Source organism: Cicer arietinum, chromosome 6 (assembly GCF_000331145.2).
Source record: "Cicer arietinum cultivar CDC Frontier isolate Library 1 chromosome 6, Cicar.CDCFrontier_v2.0, whole genome shotgun sequence".
NCBI classification, from domain to species: domain Eukaryota; kingdom Viridiplantae; phylum Streptophyta; class Magnoliopsida; order Fabales; family Fabaceae; genus Cicer; species Cicer arietinum.
Window position 1 is genome coordinate 58,740,061 of NC_021165.2, and position 15,507 is coordinate 58,755,567.

A 15,507-nucleotide genomic window follows, 5' to 3' on the forward strand; every position below is an offset into this window, starting at 1 on the left:
CCAAATTATTCGCAACATTGCCCGAAGCGTGGGAGCTGATAGTGGTGATGGTGCAGAGAAAATTCCACCAACAACTTCAAGCAGGCGACAAAATGAAGCAAACCATCCAATTAGGCAGCGTCGTTGTACACAGGATGATGTCGCAGAGCCTGCACATATGGACGAGGATGTCCCTGAGCATGCACAGATGGAGGAGGTTGAGAGCAGTATGTTGAGCCTGCACATGATGATGTTGATGATGCAGATGATGCTGTCTGGAGGACCGGTGGTGACATCTGTGTTGACACAATATGAACACCACGTGGCTCAAAGGATATGGGAAGAAGAGATATATTTTAATTAATTAATTTAAAATAGGCTAAATTACATTCGTGGTCCCTTAACTTAATTTCAGGTAACGTTTTAGTCCCTTATCTTTTTTTTTCTTCCTGATTTAGTCCTTTATTCCTAATAATATCAAATAAAGTATGAAAATATGAGTTTATTTGAAGATTTGCGTTACGGATTTGATGAAATTTGTATTATATTGAAGAATATAATTAATTTTATGAGTTTTGATTGAATTTTTTTTTGAATTTTTGTTTAAAAAAGGATAACGTTGTTGAAATTTTAAAACATAAAATATCAAATTGGCATTTAAAATTAAAATAAAGGACTAAGTCGAAAAAAAAAAAGATAAATGACTAAAACGTTACCTGAAATTAAGTTAAGGGACCACGAATGTAATTTAGCCTTACATTTAATATAAGTACAATTGGTAAGCTTTTTTAGGTTTTTTAAATGATATATAAATTAGGAAACCTATTGTATTTTGGTTCAGAGTAATTAAATAAGGATGATTTTCCTGATGGAATTATATAATTAGTATTATATTTGATAAACTTCTGAAGATAGATTAAGTAGTTCCAAACTATATTAACTATATATGTGGTAAAAAACTTATTCAGTACCGAAAAGATTGAATGTCGGAGCTTGACCTTGAGTATATGGGTGTATGAGAAGAGATAACAATGGCGAGATTTCTCCATCAACTTCTCATCAAGGGGGCGTATATATATGCACACACTATGACGATCAAGTAAGAATTAGCTTAAGTATGAGAGGTATTTAGGTTAAAAAAATTGTATATCTTTATGACATAGGGAGTTTGGTTTATACATAGTGACTGCTTCAAGGATTTCTAAAACGTTCTTGTGATGATCATCAAAGATTGATTGATCAGTGATCCATGGAATGTCCTCTATTCAAGTGATAAAAGAATAAATTAGCCTATATTGTTGTGTAACCGAGTAAGTTGAAGTATCTAATCTATTAGTATATCATTTCATGATGTGTAACTTAATGCTAGTTTTATCTTGATAATTATTTTTGCAAATTTACAAGAAATGAATTGTGGATGCAGAGTGTCCATATGTAATCTTCTTAGTGTAATTATATAAAATAGAAAAAATTAGGTGCAATTTTTCAAGTAAAAACCATACAAAAAATACCTATATATATATATATATATAAATTTTATATTATAAAATAAATAATTTTTATTTATAAAATAAACAAATAACTAAAGAAAAAAGATAACCAATAATCACCAAAGAGATATACGTGCATATCCAATATTTTTTCTTAGGAGGGCCAAGATAAAAGCTAGTTAAAATAAAATTAATGAAAGGTTAAATATTTTATCTGTTGAAGACATATTATGACAAACTTCTAAAATAAAATTCGAAATGTTAGTCCCACATCGGTTGTTTCTAAAATATTGGAAGTTCAGTTATCTATATAACTACAACAATTCTAAGTAGAAGTATTAGTTAGTATTGATTTAACACAAGTCTCCAAGAAAAAAATAAATAGCAGTATTAGTTATACAGCCGTCCATATTAATAAAAAAATCATGAGTTTCTATAAAAATAAAAATAAATACAAATCTTACATTAAAAAGGGAAGAATTTGAAAAATACTAGTGTAATAAATGCATATCATTAAAAAAAAAAACGGAATAATTTGAAATAATAGGCCCACATCAGTAATAAATACAAATCTTCTAAAAATATGCTAGTCCCACATCAATAATAAATAAAAATCTTCTAACAAAACAGAAGAATTCGAAATGTTAGTCCCACATCGGCTGTTTCTAAAATATTGGAAGTTCAGTTATCTATATAACTACAACAATTCTAAGTAGAAGTATTAGTTAGTATTGATTTAACACAAGTCTCCAAGAAAAAAAGAAATAACAGTATTAGTTGGTATTATTTATACAGCCGTCCATATTAATAAAAAAAACACGAGTTTCTATAAAAATAAAAATAAATACAAATCTTACATCATTAAAAAAAAAACGGAATAATTTGAAATAATAGGCCCACATCAGTAATAAATACAAATCTTCTAAGTAGAAGAATAATTATGTATGTGCTTATACCACAACATTGGTACATGTACTTGACAATATATTAATGCAGTTAAAAAATTTATGTAAAGTATTAAAAGGGGCGAATTATTTACGAATTTTCGTGAACCGGTTCACAAAAGTACCGCGAACCGGTTCTCACGAACCAATTCGTGGTTCGTAGGGTATATACACGAATTATGTTACTCTGGAATGGACTCATGAAGTCAATACCGCACACGTCGAACACTTCTACTTCTAACATAGGATTTTGCGGCATCTCAAGAGAAATATTCTCAAAAGAAATATTTTCTCAAAAGAAATGCTTAATTCAACATGAAAAATAGCTCCCTCATAGTAACAAACCGTGCAATTGCTTTTACATTTTAATCTCAGTTTAAGACTTGGGTGCTGTGACAATTATAACTGAGGATTAGCTATACTCAAGTACACTTGCAATTGCAATTGAAGAAACTTTAAGTATGCTGTCTTCATCTTTCATGTCTTACAAATTTCAGGAATGGAAATAATTCCAGCAATCACCATATATACCACTAAACTAACTTGCACTTGGTAGTTTTGAATGAATAATGGATTTTCCAATTTCCATATCCACTAAATAACTCCAATTCATTCATAACCAAGATGAACATCATGTACCATGGAGCAACAGGTAACTCCAATGCATGCAATCTAACTATTAGTTCTTTTTTGTACAAATATCAACATTATAAACTCCACAAAATAAGAGCTCTAGTGCTCCTACTACATTATAGAATCAATTCTTAAGAATATGTTGATAACTGATAATGCTAATATGCATATCATTCTAACAGACACACAACACTGGCACTCAAAACGAATGAGTGAATAAAGATGATGATAAGATAAGCATCAGAAAATATTTTGCTTTAAGACAATAAGTGAAAGTAGTATATTTTATTATTCAATTTATTTTCGAAATCCATGAGTTGTCTTTTTCACAAAAGAATAAGTATAACTACTAACAAGTGAATTCCCAGACTGTGTAATTATAGCCCTTGAGGGATGTTTCTAACTAGTGGGCTCAACAAGCTGGCATATTAAGAGTTCGTGTGAAACTGAGCAGAAGATACAAATGTTAAAAGGATTCCCAGATAAAAGTGGGGGAAGAATGAAGTAGGTGAATAAAAACATTTTTACTCACTCTCTTAGACATATGAATCCTTCTTTTTTTCCCATTTCATTCGTATCCCTTCATCAAGAAATTAAAAAATTTATTTGCAGAGATTCTCCACAGCTGTAAAATGTTTTGCTGACATAAGATTCTCTGCTTTTAATTACTCTATGTTTGACTCGTAACACATGCGTAGATACAGTGGATTACACAAGTATAAGTTCCAAGCTGCTGTTGCATAAGAGTCCCACATCGACAGTACAGAAACGTAACTGAGTAGGTGTCACATATAAAATTAGAAGCAAGTCTGGAATTCAACTCATACCTTTCTCGGCCTTTTGGCTAAGATCAAGTGTAGTATCTGTTCTTATCAGTTTAATATCTGATATGTGGTCCAATGGGCCACACGATATTAAATTACTTTTTTGAGGGGGAGAGGCCATTTCAGTAGCTTGCTACTGGGCTTCTCGCGGGTCGCCTATGCGTTGCATTACTGCATTGGCCGGCGCACCCCAACAATCCAAGTTCAAAGTTTTGTAATTTTATGTAGCATATATGTATTTCCATAAATTACAGTAACCTCTGATTCTGTTCTATTTTATTTAAGTCATCATCTAATGTTTTTAATATTAAAATGATCTGCAAATGGATCGCAAGAAAATTTAAATATTTTAAATAATTGGGAAGTTTGATTGCATCGATTTAAGGTTTTAAATCAACTCATATAGTGAGAAGTTTGAAACCACTTCAATCTTTTGGCCTAGTTGATGACTGTGATTAGTGCAATTGAGGATCGTTTTAGAGGATCATATTACCCAGCAACCAATAATGAGTTAAGCACGTTAGTTATAAGCACAAGATTATGTTTGGATCATTTTAAAGAGTGGGACCTAAGTGTAAATCATTGCTATTAGTAACCAAAAAAAAAAAAAAATAGTTATTTATTAGTAACCAAAAAGAAAATCATTGTTAAAAGTCTATATCATTTACAAAGTCACCTAGTTTCTCAGCTCATACAAAGTTGAAAATGTTAATATTTTGCTTGTCTTTCATTTAGAGATGAGAAGTTGATGTAAATGCAATTCAGCTTTTAAACCACATTCAAATATTTTCTATTCATTTGGACATTCCGTTAAGAAAAGAGAAGTGACAATCTAATTAAAGAAGAAACATAAAATTAATCCATTGATAAGAAACTTTCTCCCAATAACATTGTCCACACCTCAACAAGGAGGCGTAAGTTTTGAACATGAAATGATGATTGACACCAAAAAATGGTAATTCTTACACAAGTGGAATATGATAAAAAAAATGATAATTCTTACACAAGTGGAATATGATAAAAAAATTATACACCTATTGTAGGATGAGAATGAAGTGTCTAAAATTAACATCAGAATTTTTTCACTCAGCGTCGTGCTGCAACCTGGTGCTTACACACAGGGCAGCAATTTTTGTGTGCAACCCATTGTTGTATACATTGAAAGTGATACAAGTGATCACAGTTAAGCCTCCCAAGTTTATCATCTTCTTCATACTCTTCCTGTACTCAAAACAATACCAATTTTATTCAATCATTTAAAAAGTTAGCTTACTGCATTGCATTACAAAATGTAAAATAGAAACTTTATGATGTAAATGAACTTTTAATATCATAACTTAAATTTTACAAACTAGCTATACCTGACAAATGCTGCACTTTTTGTCTACTTGATCCGAAATCTGAAGCTTAGTCTTCGTTATGTAAGGTTCCATCTCATCTTCTTTAAGTCCTGTATTGACATTACCAATTCTCTCGCCAAGCTCAAGCAATTGCTATCAAACACAAACTAGAAAATTAGACAAACATAAAACAAACATTTGTATCTATCAACAGGTTGGGGATGAAGTTATTAAAATAGAAAAATAATAGAATTGATTATTGGAGAAATAACTCACCTCATATGACATGTTATCAACATCTAGTCTCCAGTCTCGGAAAAGGTCACGCCGTCCTCCCATTAGTATGCTTCCTTGAAGCACCATTATCTTCAGAGTGACAACAATAACAAAAATATACAAATTTATTAGTTGTCGACTGCAATAATATCTTAGCAAATACTTGAATGGATTTAAATAAATGCTCTTATACAAACAGACAGATAGTGCAGAGGGATTAATCTTTGCAGTTGCGCACAGAGAATATCCAGTTTACACCTAAAAAAGACAGACTTATAGTGCAGTTGAACAATTCTAAAATTGCTTTGCCAATTAAACTTCTCCAATAGTTGCACCATTAAACCATCTCTTCTACAGTTCCAATTTTGTTGGAGAATACCATCAGATTGACTTACTGACACCATCTATAGTCTAGCATGTGGGGCAATTTTCACCAATCTTTAGCTTAACAAGACAACTGTGATCAAGATTCTCACTCCCCAAATTTTCTACCAAAACTAACATGTTAATAAGCCACTAGGGTTGGTCTAGTGGCAAGGGGTTTGAGTAGTATGCACAAGGTCATAGATTCAAACCTCATTGTCTCCAATGTACACAGAAAAAACTACTACTGTTAGAACTTAGAAGTTAGAAGCCATTTATTTTCTCGAATGTTGTCAGAAAACAAGAGCAAAGTTAAGAACATGAATCAGTCAAGGTAAGCCAATCCAATTTTACAATTTTGAAGCCAGTACATTCAAGTGCTACCCAGAGTAACCTGCATTGATGATGAGTTATAATTTTGGCGGGGAAAAAATCAAGAGTGAATTACTACTGTCTTTTGATATAAAAGACCAGATTATGCTTGGTTTTTATGAATCATATTCATAAAAATAATCAGAATAATTCATGAAAGAATATACAAGAGCATGAGCAAACTGCAAACCTCAGAAAAATCATCAGAAGAAGGATCTCTGATATGGCGAGGGTGCGCTGCAGTTCCAAGAGAGCATGCTGTGAAAATGTCAGGATCAGTGTCCGGAAAAGAGAAGGTTTCTGGATAGACAGTGCGCCTTCGGAAAGAAGATGAAGGCTGCCAATGAAGCAAGGTTGTTTAGTAAATAATCATGTTAAGGAGTTTTTTTCATAAGCTAAAAATTTACCAAAACTCCCATATTTATAGCACAAGGAGTGCCAAATATTAGAAAACAAAATTGCAAAAATATGAATTGTAACAGGGATAGGAATCCTCACGGAATCAGAAAATGATGGTGAAGTACAGATTCATGTTAAGGAATTTGAAATCAAGAAAATGATAATGAGAACAAATCAATACCAAAAATCTGAACTAACATGTTGCTGTGGAGACAATATTTTTGAGTCCCACAACAATTAACTAATACTTTTTTAACACATGAAACTCACTTTTTAAAATAATAATCATTACAAAATTAATAGTAGACTTAAAATCATATTAATTATTATCCACTTACTTATAAAAAAATACTATGATAGATTATTATATCATCCTCTCTCAGTCTTAACTACTTTAATAAATATATATTAGTAATGGACATTAATAAATAAATAAATTAATAAATGTCTCCCCTGTTACATTGCATTTGCAAGAGACTAGAATTTTTTAAAAAGTGTTTTTTAATGCCACTACCAAGTATCAAGTTGCAACAACATTTTTATAGCAAGTGTATTTGTTCCCCAAAAAGAAAAACAACAACTTGTGACTATTTCAACTGGTTTCTGTCATTCTCATGTTTGGTGATGATGAGGTTGATGTCTTTGGATTGGTCTCCTCACTAGGTGCTTATATACTTATGAAACATATCCTTAATTTTCACTTATCATAAAATCAATCTTCTATCAACCAAAGTAATAAATAACACATATCCAATATTTCCAACAAGTTAATTCTTCAATTAGTGAATATGGTGGTGGGTATGGAATACTTGGAGCATGTTTTGGTGCCATTGGGTCTATTGGTGTTCTTCATCTACCATATGTGGCTTCTCTTCAATATTCTGCATAAGCCTTTTGGAACTGTCATTGGTCTAAACGCTGAATCTCGTCACCAATGGGTTCTTGCCATGATGAGTGTGAGTTCTTGCTTTATTCTCACTTTTTCTTTTGATGCAAACAAAAAAGATTACATTTTTTATTGTTTATTAGTTGGGTCATTGATGGTTTTCAATAAAGGTGATTCTTTTGGATAAAATTAGTATTATTCTTTCTAAATGTTATCATTATCCCAAAATCCTAATCAATTTTTTCAGAAATTACTCCTATTTACCAACTTCAGTTAGTACTTTTGATCATGCACACGTGCTGTATGATTATCTCATTTCTGAATAATTTTGTTGCTTTTTGTTTTTTGATATGAAATTGGTGTTTAGTTATGTTTGGTAATCCTGCTTGAAATTTTTGTGTTTCATTGGTGTCACTGGGGAATCTAATAATACCCTAGGTAGGTAGTTTATGAGTATTCATTTAAGCAACTGCAATAAGCATGTTCCCATTTTCTCATTTTCTTAATAAAGAAAGTACATGTGCCTTTTGAATGTTAATTAATGTCATTGTCAGCCTGTTGAGTTGTATGTTGTGCTATGTATTGAAAAAAAAGTGAACATGGCTAGCATAGTAGATTACATGCAACATTTTATCTTTGTCCCAGGACTGCCCCAATAGCAATGTCACTTGCATCACACATGATTTCAAAAGGTAGTGACCAATCAAGTGTAGTGATAATGGGAGCAGTTATCAACTTATTTTTCAAACTGTTAAAAGCATGCAAACAATCCTTATTGAATTTGAAGGGTGTGTCCTTCACAAGTAGATTTGTGAGTGGTTTTGCAATTTTTGAAAAATCTTTTATAAATCTTCTATAAAATCCAGCATGGCCTAAAAAGCTTCTAATGCCTTTTTTGTTGGTAGGAGGGAGAAGTTTTTCAATAACTTTAACTTTGGCCTTGTCTACCTCAATCCCCTTGTGGGAGATTCGGTGGCCTAATACAATTCCCTCTCGTACCATAAAATGACATTTTCCCCAATTTATGACCAAGTTGGATTTTTCACACCTTTCTAATACAAGAGACAAATTACTCAAACAATTATCAAAAGATGAACCAAAGACAGAAAAGTCATCCATAAATACTTCGATATGTTTTTCAATCATATCGGAGAATATAGACATCATGCACCTTTGGAATGTGGCAGGGGCATTGCACAGCCCAAATGGCATTCGCCGATATGCAAACACCTCATACGGACATGTGAATGCAGTTTTCTCTTGATCCTCGGGTGCCACAAATATCTGATTGTATCCCGAATAGCCATCTAGGAAGCAGTAATATTCATGTCCGGCTAGCCGCTCCAGCATCTGATCAATGAAAGGGAGTGGGAAATGATCCTTCCTCGTAGCGCTGTTCAACCTTCTATAGTCAATACACACTCTCCATCCTGTAACCGTTCGTGTAGGAATCAGCTCATTCTTTTCATTTGTGATGACTGTCGTTCCACCCTTTTTAGGTACAACTTGGACCGGACTCACCCAAGGGCTGTCTGAAATGGGGTAAATGAGACTGGCTTCTAGGAGCTTTACCACTTCTTTCCTAATCATTTCTTTCATTGTCGGATTCAATATTCTTTGGGGTTGTACTACCGGTTTATGATTGTCCTCCATTAGGATTTTGGGCATACAAAAAGTCGGACTTATTCCCTTCAAGTCCTCAATGGACCAACCAATGGCCCCCTTATGCTTCCGTAGAATTCTCAACAACTTTTCTTCTTGCATTCACTCAAGCTTGCACTAATTATGGCTGGATTCTTATCTTCTTCATCTAGGAATACATATTTCAAATAAAGAGGCAACTGCTTGAGTTCAATCAGTGGTGTCTTTTTCTATGAGGGCTTATCTTCATTCCCTTTCAACTCCTCCCATCTTGTAGGAAAACGGGGGGAGTAGGATGGTGATGCCTCCAACATTGTCAAAACCTCTTTCATCTTTGGATCTTCACTTTCTTTGACAACATCTTGGGGTAGGCATAACACTCTTTCTAACGGAAAACTGGGTGTTTGATGCTCTATTTCTTCGTTGACTATCTCATCTAAGATTTCGATTCGATTGCACCCTTCTCTTTCTTTTGAGTGTTCCATGGCTTTCAGAATGTTAAAAGTGACAGTTTCCTCATTTACTTTTAAGGTTAAGGTGTCATCTACTACATCAATCATAGCTCGCCATATTGCTAAGAACGGTCTCCCCAAAATCAAAGGAACGTCATTGTCTTCCTCCATGTCTAGTATCACGAAATCCACTAGAAAAATAAACTTGTCCACTTTAACCAACACATCTTTCACCACTCTATAAGGGTGTTTCATTGAGCGATCCGCAAATTGTAGCATAAGCTGTGTGTCCTTGACTTTTCCAATGCCTAGTTTTTTGTATATGGAAAGGGGCATAAGACTCACACTAGCCCCAAGATCACACAACGCCTTCCCAAAAGTTCTATTTCCAATAGCGAACGGGATTGAGAAGCTTCCAAGATCCTTGAGCTTCGGCGGCAGTTTTCTCTGTAGTATAGCACTACATTCTTCCATAAGCATCACTGTTTCGCCGCCGATTTTTCTTTTCTTCGATAGAATCTCCTTCATGAACTTGGCGTATGTTAGCATCTGTTCTAGTGCCTCTGCAAAAGGAATGTTAATTTGTAATTTTTTAAAAACATCAAGGAACTTACCGAATTGTTTTTCTGTTTCTTCCTTTTTTAACCTTTGAGGAAACGGAAGTCGAATTTCTGGTTTCGGCAGTGGTTTCCTTTTTTGTACCACAGGTTCTTCCTCCTTTTCAAGAGTGGTGTGCTCCTCCACTAAGGTCGATGTGATTGTTTCTTCTGAGTGGGTCGAGCTTGAAGTACTTACACTTTGTTTGACTTTAAGCGGTACTTGTTCACTTACCTTGCCACTCCTTGTTGTCACGGCATTGACATTATTTCGCGGATTCGGAACCGTGTCACTAGGCAAATTTCCAAGCCGTTCTTGTGCCATTTGTTTAGCAAGTTGACCCACTTGAGTTTCCAGATTCTTTATGGATGCAGAGTGATTTTTCTGGATGGCTCTTGACTCTTCAACGAAAGAATTTGTGGTTGTCACTAATTTATCCATAACACTCTCCCAAGCAGTCTTTCTAGGTGGAAATTGGTTCGTTTGAGCTCCTTGTTGACCCTGAGAACCACCTTGCTGATCTCTCCATGAAAAATTTAGATGATTTCTCCAACCAGGGTTGTACGTACTAGAGTAGGGATTATTCTGCCTCCCGTTATTACTAACAAAATTCACATATTCTAGTTCTTCTAACTCATTGTCATCCAGTGTTTCACAGGCTCCAGTTTTATGTGCTCCTCCACAAAGGTTACAGTTAGTCTACTTTAGTAATTTGACAGGGGCTACCGGGGGTTGTATATTTAGAGCTGTTATTCCTTTCTTTATCTCAGTGGCAATAACATCTTCTATCTGTTTTGAGAATAACCTGCATGGGACCAATCCATCAATAACATCCAACTCCAATACACCACTTGTTGATCCACCACCTCTGTCATACAACATCATTTGTTCATTTGATGCCATGATCTCAATAATCTTCTGTGCTTCTGTTGCATTCTTGTAATTCAAAGAACCACTTGTTGTGGCATCCAACATAATTATAGTGCTCGGTCTCAAACCATTGCAGAATATTTGCATTTGGGCAGTGTCGTCATAAGCATGATTAGGACATCCTACAAGTAAGTTTCTGAATCTCTTGTAAGTGTCACAGAGAGATTCTCCCTCTTTTTGTTTGTAACTGGAAATCTCTTGCCTTTTTCTAACAAACATAGTTGGGGGAAAGTACTGTTCCAAGAACTTATCTTCAAGATCATCCCATGTGGTGATGCTGTTAGCAGGAAAGGAATTAAGCCACTCTTTAGCATCTTCTGTTAATGAAATGGAAATAGTTTCATTCTCTTGCCTTCCTCAGACAAACCATTTACCTTCATTGTTTCACATAATTCAAAGAAATTTGTGAGATGTCTATTGGTGTCTTCGTTATGTCTACTAGCAAAATGAATCTCCTTCAACTCTCGGTATAGAGCGTGACTTATTTCAAACTTGTTGACTGTAACCGGTTGGTTATGGATGGGCAATCGAGCACGATTTCTATTCCGATTTCCCATACTGCCGAGAGTACGTTCTGGTAGTGGTGGATCGGCCATCTCAGTAACTATGATGGAATCACCCAAAACCTCTTCTTCCACAACTAAATGTCTTTCCCTTTGTCTCCTTTCTCGGCCTGCCTTTCGATGTGCCTTCGCTGTTTTTTCGATTTCTGGATCAAAGATAAGTTCAACTGAGGATTGGTCTCGCATACAAGGTTAGACAAATTATGAGTAATGAAGAGTTTAAAATAAAGAAAAATAAATAATTAAGTAAAAACAAAACAGTTTTAAAACAGAATTGTTTTTTTTTTTTTGAAATAAAACAAAAGAAGAAATTTTATTCAAGAGCAAAAAATTTCAATTCAGTAAATAATTTAAATTCAACAGTGATATGACAATCCTCGGCAACGGCGCCAAAAACTTGATAGCGTTTCAGCAAGTGTACTGAATCGTTGCAAGTAATAATAAAACGGTAGTACCGAGTGTCGAACTCAAGGATTGCGTTTTACTATCGAATTATATTTAATTACTAAATTTGAACAAAAAGTTCCCAAGTTGATTGAAATAATATTTAAAATTGACAACATTAGTAAAATTGATCTTTTATAAATTGAGAAAAATGTCAGGGATGAGTTTCACTTCGAATCCAACCTTGGTGTGTAATTTGATCCTAGTTATTGAATTCCTTTATTGAATTATTGTCGAATTCTCTTTATTATTCTTGCTCTAATGTCTTAGTGACAGAACCTTTAATTCCAAAGTAACCCCTAATTCCTTAGTAGATTTAAGATTAGAATTAAGCATTACCGTATAGAAATTCTTCTGTAAATTATTGTTTTGCAACTAATTTAATCGGTTTCATGACCTGCACCTATGTCTAGACTACAAATTCATGAATTTCTCATCTCAAGCATTCGTAAAGTCCACTTCCGTTTCAAAATAAAAATCGTAGAACATTTTAATGTTGATCAAGCAATAGAAAGCATTAAGCACATAGATGAGAAAAATAATTCAATAAACTCATTCATATAACTAGAAATCAAATCATAAAAATAAGGGTTTCATTTTGTTACACTCATCCCTAAAAAATAGATGTTAGTTACTCATGACAGAGATAAAAGAGATAGAGATTAGAGAAGAATTACAAGAAGGATTCATGGATGATTCTTGATAAAACTGTTCCAATGATGTTAGAAACGACCGTCTTTGAGTTTCTACGCTATGGCACAAGTCTCCCAACTTCCCAAGAGTCAAAAAGATCCCTAAAACAGTAAAAAAAAATTGCGTTTTTATGGTTGCTGGTACACGTCGCGCGCCCTAGGCGAGTCTGGCGCGCTACAAGCGCTCAACATCTGTTGTCCGGCATATATTGCATTTTGCTCCTCTTTCGAGTCTGAATTTGGTTATGGTGTCTTCATGAAAGTTGTAACTATGGATCGTAGCTTTCATTTGCACTTATTTTGACTCCCATTGGACATCTACAACTCCAGATATGGCTGAAATACTCTACATATGTCATGTTGATTTCTCACCAAAATTCAGCACTGCACCAAAACACAACGCAATGTAAAATTACGAAAAATTCCTACTTAATCACTGAAATAAAACACAAAACATTTTATTAACTCAAAGAACAAAAATCAACAAAATATATCAAATAAATCCTTAATTTAACTAATGATTGAGGATAAATAAGACTAAAATAGTGGGAAAATATGCATATGATGAAGAGTTATCAATATCTATGAAAGAAATTATTTGAGACTGTTTATTTACTAGCTGGAGGAACACGAGATATAAATTTAGCATAAGAAGATCAGTTCAAGACTTATGAAATTAAAATTTGATGTTTTATTTTATTTTATGATGTAATCAGAAAATCGTAGTTTATTTTCAAGATGTAATATTTTATAAATCTACTGAACAAGTTGTAAACTATATTTATGAATGTAATTTTCAGTTATGTTGGTGATTCTAATTTATTATTCATTATTAGTTACCTCTGTTTTATTAAGGTGTATGCGTACAATTGCCATATTCAACACCATCATTATCCATCTTCAAAACTCCAAAGTCACCTGAAGTATAAGTTGTGAAAAACTCTTTCATCGATGTAACACGTAGTGTAACACTATTATTAATTATCCACATGCTCTCATCAGATTCAAGATTAACTGACTCATGATCACATAGACTAATAAGATCATCGCTAGTAGCAGTATTAAAACATTCATCATCAATATAATCATCACTGGGCCTAGACAAAAAATCCAAACTGGCTCAAAACCGCTCGACCCGCATGGGCCACGTGCAAATGGGCGGGTGAAATTGGGTTAACAGGTTTGATGGAAAAAGTCAACAGATTCATACGGATATGGGTGGGCGGGTGTGACTGAAAAATTTTGGGTCGTCAGTAACCGAAGCCACCCTCACCAAAAATATAATGCTACAATGTCATATTAATACAAGTCATCTTACTCTACCCATTTGGCCCAAATCCATTACAAATGAGAGAAGACTGGCCCAAAATATTTGTTTTCACTATAAATACCATGGATACAATCAACCCTAACAAACCCTAGCCGTCGAACACAGAGTTACCATATTCACCCTCTCAGTGAGAATACCATCTTCATCCTTTGTTCTTCCTCTCAAACCTTAGGCTTCATTCTTTCTTCTTCCTCTCAAATCTTAGGCTTCCAATATTTGGATCTCATCATCCATTCTCAGCTCTCATCTCGATGAACCTTTTATTGTTTTATTTCCCTCTTTATCTCATCTCATAGTCGTAAATGAAGAGGATGAGAATAATAGACATGGAAGAAAATTCAAAGTCACTAATAAAAAGTATTCTTTAAAAGGTTATGATTTTTGTTAGGAGTTTTTTAAATTTATGTTCAACATTTCTATTTCATAACATGTGATTTGACTAACATGTGTTTTCATCTTGTGAAGCCATGGATCGTACCATACTTCTTCGTTGGAAGCTCAAAGTTAGAGGATCTCAGATAAAAACAACAAGGTTAGGGTTTTATATATATTTTTATTTCATATATATATATATATATATATATATATATATATATATATTAAATGAAGCTAAAAATAATCACATGTTTGTTTTTTATTTGATTAAACTAAAATCTATATATTATGCTTTTGATTGTTACTTTTATGATTTTATATATGATTATAATATTTATTGTGATTTTTTATTCTACTTTCTATTTAGAATTATATTATAATATTTCTATTCATTTTAACAGTTTGCATGTTAATGATTATCTTGTTTTTAATCTTTTTTTAAATTTGTTTACATATCATAATTGTTTTATTGTTTTTCATGTGCAGATGCAACAATCTTCATGTTGAATACAACTATTAAAGATTTATTGAGCACCAATGTCCATAGTGTGTTCATAATGTTGTATTGTTTTATATTTATTTTAATTAAAATGTTTATTTGGTATTGTAATAAATTATATTTATTTATGCTTATGATTGTGGAACTCTAAACTAGGTTGGTAGATAATTCTAAATAGAAAATCCTTTAATTTTTGCTTATGATTGTGGAGCTCTAAACAAGGCAAAATCCTTTAATTTATAGACTTCAGTATTGTTCTGGAAGAACGATATGCATTTAGGGTGTGTACTTTAATATAAAATTGTTACTTAGCCTTTGAAAAAAGATATATAAAAAAGTTAATTAGTCTTTAAAAAAAAAAATAATAAAATCATGGCAAGGATATGAAAATTTATTGCATACTAAAGCCTAATAAAATTAACATAATGGCCAAACAAATTTAGTCCGCAAATTTATTTAAAAATTCTTTAATATATAT

At 33.2% G+C, this 15,507-nt stretch overlaps 1 protein-coding gene, 1 long non-coding RNA gene and 1 other non-coding gene across 3 annotated transcripts; 2 read left to right on the forward strand and 1 right to left on the reverse strand.

Annotated features, from left to right (window-relative positions):
• The first annotated feature begins 3,869 nt into the window (after positions 1–3,869).
• Positions 3,870–4,064, forward strand: LOC113787322 (U2 spliceosomal RNA). Its single transcript, XR_003473829.1, has one exon. It is a non-coding gene; the product is annotated as a U2 spliceosomal RNA (small nuclear RNA).
• Positions 4,065–4,663: 599 nt separating this feature from the next.
• Positions 4,664–6,738, reverse strand: LOC101488798 (probable E3 ubiquitin-protein ligase HIP1). Its single transcript, XM_012717729.3, has 5 exons — positions 6,720–6,738; positions 6,412–6,558; positions 5,487–5,576; positions 5,232–5,363; positions 4,664–5,091 (listed from the first exon to the last, which is right to left on the reverse strand). Exons 3-5 carry the CDS (start codon positions 5,571–5,573, stop codon positions 4,957–4,959), a joined length of 354 nt encoding a protein of 117 aa, XP_012573183.2. The 5' UTR covers positions 5,574–5,576; positions 6,412–6,558; positions 6,720–6,738; the 3' UTR covers positions 4,664–4,956.
• Positions 6,739–7,130: 392 nt separating this feature from the next.
• LOC140920890 (uncharacterized) lies at positions 7,131–15,229 on the forward strand. The gene is made up of 3 exons (XR_012163514.1): positions 7,131–7,576; positions 14,621–14,687; positions 15,017–15,229. It is a non-coding gene; the product is annotated as an uncharacterized lncRNA (long non-coding RNA).
• The last annotated feature ends 278 nt before the right edge of the window (positions 15,230–15,507 follow it).